Source organism: Solanum tuberosum, unplaced genomic scaffold, assembly GCF_000226075.1.
Source record: "Solanum tuberosum cultivar DM 1-3 516 R44 unplaced genomic scaffold, SolTub_3.0 scf00504, whole genome shotgun sequence".
Classification (NCBI taxonomy): domain Eukaryota; kingdom Viridiplantae; phylum Streptophyta; class Magnoliopsida; order Solanales; family Solanaceae; genus Solanum; species Solanum tuberosum.
The window spans coordinates 203,623-212,821 of NW_006239420.1; the positions used below are offsets into that span (position 1 = coordinate 203,623).

Genomic DNA, 9,199 nt, shown 5'->3' on the forward strand with positions numbered 1-9,199 from the left:
CTCAATGGCTAAGGGGTTCAAAATTCAGAAAAATATCACGAATTTCAAGCTTGTGCAAAACATTATTTTTCCTCTGTTTCTTTTTTCCTTTCAAAAGTCTTAGCAAAGGCTGAGATGGACTCAAATTTTGAGCTCATAATCCTTGATTCTCAACCCAATAAAAACATCTTATTGTTTTAGTACTCAACGTGAAACTTCATTTTTTTTGTTTTTCATTATTTTTTGCTTCTATTTTATTTTATTTTTTCAATTTATCTTTGTTTAAATTTATTAGGCACATTTTTTATTCTTCTTATTTCTATTGCTCATTTTGTTTCTACATAACTTTATTTTCGTGATTTAACTCGAAGACACTTTTAAAAAAATTAATGAATTGTAATTAAACTTGAAATTGAATTAGAAAAAATAAATATGAATGCATTAATAAGGTAAATAAAATTTAATGGAATGAAGTAATTTAAAAGTCATCAATTTCTTTTAACAATATCTTTTTAATCAAATTTTCTTTCTTTAATTTCATAGTATTTTCTTCTTCTAACTTTTTTTCAATTCTAAAACCTTGCTAAACTTATTTAATATATTTATCATTTGTTTTTCTTAATAAATGACTAACCTAATAAATTAAATTAAACAAACTATAAAACCGACATTCATTTATTTATCTTCCGAATATACATTATAATATCAGTAATGCAATTTTTACACATTTTGACGATTTTCAAAGTAACATATAATTGGATCAACACTATTTAAATTTTTTATTTAAAAAAAAAAGAAAGTAAAACATGACAAAATAAAAGAAAAAACACAAAAATCTTAAAAAGACTCGATGAAGCAGAACTTAAACGCAACATGAGATGGCAAGTTAAATTTAGTAGGTTAAAATTAATATCTCCTTTCTCCATCTCGTCCTGTTTTTTTATCTTGTGATTTTCATGTGTTTGATTTTTTATACTTTAAACCCCATTTATAGAGATTCTGGGTTCGCCACTATCTCATATACATCAAATCATACGAAATACATAGACATACTTATATCAAGTCTGATTCACATATATTCATGAGATATATAGACAATTTTGCTCGTCTCTCTTTTGTGCTCGCTCACCTTTCTCTCTATTTCAGTATATCTAATAACAAAAAAACATGTATCTAACATGAAATTATTAGTTGGTATCAATAAAATTTCACATAAACTAAAACGAAGAAAATAATGAAATTTGCTTATAATCTATGCTCTCGAGAATACTCTACACTCTCTAGACCCTAGTCCACGCGTCAAATTCTCAAGAAGAAATATTTCTCTCGTGTTCTCTTTCTCCTTTTCCATATAATGAAATTCTCCGCCCTGCCTTTCACTTTCTCTCTGCAAATCTAACCTCTCTCTCCGCCATTGCTGTTTTTGGAATCTAAGCTCATTTTCCATGGTAACAAAAAACTCTTTCTCAAATTTTATATACATTATTCAGTATCAGCAAATTCAGATACAGAATCAGTATCGAAAATTTTAGTTTATATGTTTTAAATCATGTGAATTTTTGGTTTATGTGGAAAATCTCAGTAGCGCATTTGATTGACTGAATATCTGAACTTTCATTTTGTGAGTGACGGTTCGATTACTCATCTCTCATCTTGTAATTTCGTATCTCATTTGCCCCAATTCTTTTGAAAAAATAAAATAAAATAAAATAATTTTTTAGTTTATAATTCTGAATAAATTATTCATAGTTTGAGTCAAAGTTATTGGGTTTTGTTGAACCTTTAACTGCTCAGTCCCCCCCCCCCTCCCCTCAAAAAGGGGTATGGGAAATGGGAAATGGGAGAGGATTGAGGTGAAAATTTAGATAGTCGAACAACTGAGCTACTAAGATTGGCTACTGTACTCACTGTTTTGTTTAATTTTGTAACTGAAAAAAGTTCCAATTGAGTGTGTGTGTGTTGTAGACTGTATCCACACCACTCTGTTTGAGTATGTGGTTTTATTTTTCTTTAATTAGCAAGTGTAAAAATTAACTGAAGTTTTTCATATCCTGTGACGTCGATTTTCATCTCGACATGTTTTTTTTTCTTGTTTTTGGATTGTGGGTATTTGTTTTCTTTAGGGTTTGTTGCCTTTGGATTGCTGTTTGGTAGAATTTTATTGACTTGCAGTTTTGGGTGAATTTTATTGACTTGCAGTTTGAGAGTTGCTTTTAATTTTAGTAGGCGTTTGCCATAGATTCCTAATATTTTTCACTTTCTTGGGAGTTTATGGAGTTGTGTTTGGTTATTCTTTTTGCTAAGAATATTTCGAAGAATTTTCATGCTTAGATGTAGTTAAATACAACTTCAAAAGTGAAAAGTGAATTGGAAAACGGATTATAAATTGTGTTCCAAATTTGATATACAACTTCAAGTTGGTTTTGGAATTTAAATGGCCAAGTACTGATTTTCAAATGTAGTGAGAAACTATTCCGGAAGAAGTGAATATTTTTATGGCTAAACGGATATCTGTTGTGGTGTTTTAGGAGTATTCTTGTGCATGAATTGCCATGTTTTTGTTCTCCTTTGATAATACTTTTATCATTTATTTAGGTAGAAATGAATTTCGCATGACTTGCTATTCTTCAATGCTCCTACAGTTTTACAGTTTGGGTGAATTTGCCATGTTTATCAATTATAAGAATAGCTTTGGAATTTGGATTTTATTTTCCCAGAGGTGTCAAAGTGATTTTGTGGCTGCATTGTGTGTCTATATGCTGTGGATTTTTAGGAGAATTGTTGTGCGTAATTTACCATGTTTTTGTTTCCCTCTAATTGTACCTTCTTTTTGTTAAATAAAGGTGATGTAGGAGCCAACTTGTGTGCCCCACGGCTAATCCCACGGGTTACCTGCTGCCTCCCGTCAAGAGAGGTAAAGGTAACCTTGCTCGCCAAGACTTACGCAGATTGAAGGAATCCACCCCGACTCTGTGGGAATTCGTGCAATCGAGGTTGTTACTCTAGCTCTTAGATCACTTTGCCACTGGGTGATTCTTCTCTAATGTTATGCAGTATTTTCAGTTATGGCAATTTGATTGTTCTAATAACTTTAAAAGTCAAATTCCTTGAAATTGCTTTTTGCTGTGTGTGGATGAAATTTTAGTTTTAGCTGTGAGAGATGCTCGGAAAGACCTTTATGTTTTCTTATGTTCTTCCATGTCGGTAATATGTTAGAGTCAGAGCATGTTAGCATTGTTTATGTTTAATAATGATTTAGTGATAATATGGTGGTGTTAGTTGGTAGTTTCATCATAAATTTGCATCTCTCTTTTACAATGAATTGAGAATTTGTGTGTGCCGAGGTTGTAACTCTTTACTCTTCTTAAGGCATGCATACTTATTGTCCACTATCAAATCTACTTATTAGTTACTATCCTATGTTTTCATCTTCTATCCCTAATTAGGCTGCCTAAATCCTTGGTCGGACTTGCTGGGAAATAGCTCCTGTTTGAAAAAAGAACCATTTGACTGAATGAATGCTATCATCAAGCATGGTTAGGTGCTACATGCAAAATAAAACTCTCCAGTAGCATTGCCCTGGTGTCATATCTGGCTTGGCTGAACTCTCGGGATCTTGCTGCCCTAGGCAGACATGTTTTTTTTAGTCGTAAATGGCAATAGCAATTACATGTAACATAAGTTCCACATGACAGCTATATGAGCACTCGAGTATTTAAATGACATTCAAACATGTGTATCTATCGTAAACATCTTGTTTGCATTTCAAGTTAGTTGACAATCCAGAATGAACTTTTAGCTAATGGAGGAGCAAAGATATCTAGAGGGATATTTGTCCATAACTGGATTACAACCTAAAACTTCTTTAAAAGTACCTGTCCTTTGACGTGTATAGATTCCTCGTAGGATCATGGATGAATAAAGTTGAGACTAGGTTCAGCATTGTTAGAAGAGAATGAAACTAGATAGTAGATTTGTTAAGATTTTATTCTTGTCTGCTTGTGCTCCTAACCACTTTCTTTAGAAGGTAAGAAAAGCTTGCAGTATTATTTCATAGACTTAGAATCTTCAGCCGTCTTTATATGCCAATAGGAACTTCTAGCAAGTTCCTAGTACTTCTTTTTCCTTCATATTTTGTATAAGTCTGTCTGGGATGAGCTTAGATGGAGCGACATGGTCAATGAGGATTCATCTAACCGACCCCAACTTGCTTGAGATTGAGGCATAGCTGTTGTTCTTGTTATTGTTGAAGATTCGTCACCCATATGGAAGCAATCTTACTAGTGCACTGGATGATGTAAACATTGTAACCTATCATGTTTGAAATTTTGCTTATAAATTTATAAATATTGTTCATTTTTCTCTCTTGAAGGACTTTCTTTCATGTTTGATACTATACCTTCTACAGGAGTGGCATAAAGCTGTAGATGTCTTGGACTAATTCAGCCTTTAAATACTCTTGTGGTCCTAGTGTTGAATTTTCAAAAGCCAGCTGATGGAGGAAACATCCCCATCAGCTTTCTGTGACTTTCCTACAGACTTACCTTGGAAGTAATTTATTTTCTATCACAACCATTGTGCGACTGTTTGGATTAGCTATTATATATGGGTATTCATGGCCTCATTTATGTGTCTTTGGTGTTACAGCTGTGTAATTTTGTTGGCTATCTTGCATTTTGTATTCCTGTGCCTTTCTCAAGCAGATGATGTCAATGCAGGCTCCGTGACTAATTTGAAAGCTGCTATCTTAAATCAGTTTGGATTAGCAATGCCTCCAAACCCTAGGGTCGATCGTGCCTTTCGTTCTATGAAAGCTCTCGGGATTTCTGGAGAGAAGGTGAAGCCAGTGTTGAAGAATCTTTTAAGATTGTATAACAAAAATTGGGACCTTATAGAAGCGGAGAACTACAGGGTCCTCGCCGATGCAATATTTGATGATGATGAAGCAAAGGTGCTAGCTTCCTTAATTTAGTACACTTCTGTTTCTCTTCCCTTTTAGTGAGCACTCCCTCTTCTTCGTTTTTGTGGGGCGTTTTATTAGGCATGGAGTTTAAGAAAGGAAGGGCTTTTGGAATATGCCGTCTTAAACATGGTATGACATTTCTGTGGCTATAAAATCATGCAATTAAGGTTAAAAATGAGAAGTTTGTAGTTTAACTGTTGCCAAATATAGAAATATGTCATTCTTTTTGGAACACACTAAACAGGAAAGAGTGACATAAAATGGAACAGAGGGAGTACTTTGTTTTCAGTTGTCTGCTGTATCTTTCATTTGAGCTAATTTGCTGACATGCTTTCTTTGCTTTCAGGATGCAGAAAGTAAAAAGTCAACTGAGGATACCGAAGTATTGGACTAATCTTGTTCTTGCTTTGTGGCTACTGTATGATATGACATTTTTCTTAAGTCTCTTTACTCACCTTTACTTCCTTGCATTTTCCGGTTTCCTTCAGCAAGAGGCTCTGGTGCAAGATGAGCCTGAACCACCTCTGAAAAGGCAGCGCTTAAAAAATCAATCAAGTCAACCAAATGAGTCTCTTGAATCTCAATTGCAAAACCAGTCACCTAGTGTTTTTGATTCCCCTCAGTCCATGGGCAATGAATCACAGCCTGGATCACGCCCATCACTTGATAGAAACAAAGGAAAGCAGCCCATGTTTTCCGACTCATTAGTACCACAGGAAGGATTGCCTTCATCTCAGCCTTCTGACGTGGACAAGAGCCTTCCGGTTCCCAGGAGAGCTGGATCTACTTCTGGTTCTGGCATCCCAGTGTCACCTACGAAGGATGCTATTGCTAATCACACTTTTATCAAACCTAAGGATGAGCCAATCACTGATGACCTGCCACGTCTTGAAGTTCCTGTTGCCATCATCCGCCCAGGTAGAGACTTAACTCATTTTTATTCTTATGATTGAATCTTGTGATGGTAAATTAAGTGTTGGAAGGAGGTACTCTTTTAGTTTTATGTGTGCTCTTGCGGTTGGCGAAGATGGAACAATACCTTCTTCTAGAACAAGATTGCTTTGCTCTGCAAATTTTGTTTTCAAGGCACCAGCTTCATACTATATGATGTCCTTAAAGTCAAAAATGACTTTATCGAAGCAGTATTTCAGGATCACTTCTAAGCCTTGAGTGCTTCCAAAATTCCCCAATTCTTCCACTGAATATCAAATTTCCTATTTGCCTATCCAACTTCAAGAATTGGTTGGGTTATCCATTTCCATGTGTCCTTGTCACCAACTGTACAGGAAGTATTCCAAGCTATTCAGGAATGTTAAAAAAACGTGAAAAGTCGCTATTTGTGATTATGAAGGCGGTATCTTTTTGTGCATGTCATCCTTGTGCAAGGATACATCTTAGTAGCTTACCCTCCCTAGACTCTACTTGTGGGATTACACTGGGCATTTGTTGCATCCTCGCACACAGGCCATGCTAATCTTTTCTGGCGGGTCACAGTTACTTGGGCTAAAATGAGCTAAAAAGCGGGTCATAACCCAAGCCTAATTCTAACAAAGTTTTAAATTCTTTGCTCTTTTATAATTTTCTAAGCACGTAAATACTATTTTTTTTCTTTACTATGGTTATATATGACATCAAATAAAAAAACTATTTTCTTGAAAATATTTTGACAAGGTTCCTCATGAGTCAATTTGGCTGTATATCAACCCAATTTTTAAATGGGTTGAGCTAACAAACTTGGGCAGGTCATGTTTTCATGTGTTGATTTGGTCTCCCCTAGATGTGCCCCCAAGGACATTATGAATGCCGTATGCTTGATCACTATTAGTAATAGTTTTTGTTTGTGTTTTAACTTCGGTACAAGGCCTACGTGGTGTGTCTTTTGCTTTTTTGAGAGCACGTGATCTGCATTTGCAGGTTCATCAAGTAAAGGGAAGTCTTCAGTTGCAAGCAGTTCAAAAGGTAGACAAGATGATAGTAACGCATCGGCCACTGTAGTTGAAGCAGATACAAATGATGGAAATCCACCTAGTCCAGGAGTAGCTAATGGCAAGCCTGAAACAAACACGGTTAAACCTTCTTCCGCCCTGGAGATAGCTTCCTCACAATCTGGAGAGGTGAAAATTATCTTGAACTATGGCTCGGTTCTCGGAAGATCAGATTTCCACTTGCCTACTCTTGATGCAGTGGTGAAGTTAATGGACGATAAATGTCTGAAAGAATACAAAGAACTTGATCCTAATTTTTCCGTGATGAAGATCATGACAGACATTTGTCAGTGCTTCTGGGAGATGAGCAGTGAATCAACAAATAAATCATCTGACGAGTGAACGAAATATGTCCTATGAAAGCATGGAGAGGGAAGGAACGAGACAAGTTAACTTTGCATGACTTACATTGAGCTAACAACATTTTGTGTTGAGCTCAAATTGAGCTTAATAACATCTTCCTAGAATTCTCCTGTTTCTCTTTTCTGTGTTCTTTTATGTATCCATTTGGTATTAGAACTCCCTTTTTTCGACGTTAAGAAGTTCCCTTTTCAGAGAGGAGGAAAATGTGTAAATGTGTTGGTGAAAAACCTGTGTTCTTGAAAATGAAGACATATTTTCCTCCTTTACAAATGGTTCAACTATGTTTTTTTTCTTTCTTCTCTGCTTGGTCATTCACCCAATGTCCGTCCGTGTCTAGTACCTGCATTCGAGTCTGATTAAGATTATTTCCATTCTTGGGGCAGTTTAGTTTGTTGCTTTTATATTTTCTTTGCTTTATTTAAGCAGTTTGGTTAGAGATGAGACTTGTCTTTAGTTTTTCCGTTTAGTTCATGGAATAAGGTGGAATATTTTAGGCAGGGATGACAATGGGGCGGGGCGGATGCGGGACGGGTGGGTTTAAGGCTATGTGGGACAGGGCGGGGCGGGTTGAAGTGAGTTTTTTTTAAAACTAATGCGGGCAGGTTGTGGGTATATGTAATTTTATGTGGATTCAAATTTAATTTTAACTTTTTACATGTTATAAGAGTAATCAAACATTATTTATTAAGATAATTTTTTTAAAGCTACTAAAATATTCAAGATAGTAAATGAAAATGGTTCAATAAAAAATAATACAATTTTTCCATGTTTCCCAATTAACCTCTAAAAAATAAAAAATTTAAGTCACTATTTTATTAAATTAATACAACTTAATGAAAAAATAAATTTATTTTTAGTATCAAACGCAACTATAAAAAGAAAATATTAGAAAAAAATATGTGGGGCGGGTTCAAGCAGGGCGGGTCTATGCGGGGAAGTTGAAAATGAAAAAAAATTGTCATGTGGGGCGGGGTGGATTGAAAATTTTGAAGGTTAAACTCAACCCACCCCGTCCCGCACCCCATTGCCATCACTAATTTTAGGATTAATTTTGAAATTAAATTTTTACTTTATTAAGAATTTATATCTCAAATTTGATTTTATTTTATCATACCTAAAATGTGAGACGAATTAGTATTAGGATTATAATTATGTGATAAGTTTTTTCCTAATCAAGGGATCCCCAAATTTAAACTATTCACATTTTGTCAATTTAATAGTGATTATAAAATGTTATTATTACCTTTTGAACTATTAACATTTTGTATCTAAAAGCTCATTAGCCTAGTGTGTTATAAATAAGGAAAAATTGTATATAATAACAAACTATTAATTTAAATTAAATACTATAAACATAGTTTGATTTAAGGAAAAATTACAGAAATCCCACATTTTAGTTTACTTATTACCATTATCCCCTATAAGTTTTATAAATCTCCAAAATCCCTCATTTTCGCGCATCAGATTAGTGCATCTCGGGTATCAGATTAGTGCATCTCGCGTATCAGATTAATGTATCTCGCGCATCAGATTAGTGTATCATGTATAAAATGTACATCAGATTAGTGTATCATGTATAAAATGTAATGTATCTTACCTAACGATTAATGTATCTCGCGCATCAGATTAATGTATCAGCGCTATATTATTGTATCCGTTTGATGGATTTCTGTAATTATAAACTTTTGAAGGGATAGATTGTAATTTTGCCTTAGAAGTATGTGATTTCTGTAATTTTAATTGTACCCCATAACAAACTGTTGTTGTTTCGCCTCTCCCTGGTGAATCTCGCTCTTCACTCTCGTTCTCGTTGGGCAGTCTCGCTCGCCTCTCTCACTTTTATACAAACACAAATGTATAAAATGCGTTTGTGTTTGTATAAAGCGAGAGAAAATTGTATATACAAATA

At 34.6% G+C, this 9,199-nt stretch overlaps 1 protein-coding gene across 2 annotated transcripts; it reads left to right on the forward strand.

Moving 5' to 3' along the window:
* The first annotated feature begins 1,260 nt into the window (after positions 1-1,260).
* Positions 1,261-7,568, forward strand: LOC102586247 (histone-lysine N-methyltransferase SUVR2-like). Of its 2 annotated transcripts, none has more exons than XM_015303990.1 (6): positions 1,261-1,427; positions 2,823-2,972; positions 4,736-4,930; positions 5,289-5,324; positions 5,431-5,860; positions 6,857-7,568. In XM_015303990.1, the coding sequence occupies exons 3-6, from the start codon at positions 4,748-4,750 to the stop codon at positions 7,267-7,269; spliced, it is 1,062 nt and encodes a 353-aa protein (XP_015159476.1). In that variant the 5' UTR covers positions 1,261-1,427; positions 2,823-2,972; positions 4,736-4,747; the 3' UTR covers positions 7,270-7,568. The 2 variants fall into 2 exon arrangements, with proteins under 2 accessions (XP_015159476.1, XP_006364557.1); XM_006364495.2 differs by having other exon boundaries at positions 1,262-1,427; positions 4,698-4,930.
* Positions 7,569-9,199: the final 1,631 nt, after the last annotated feature.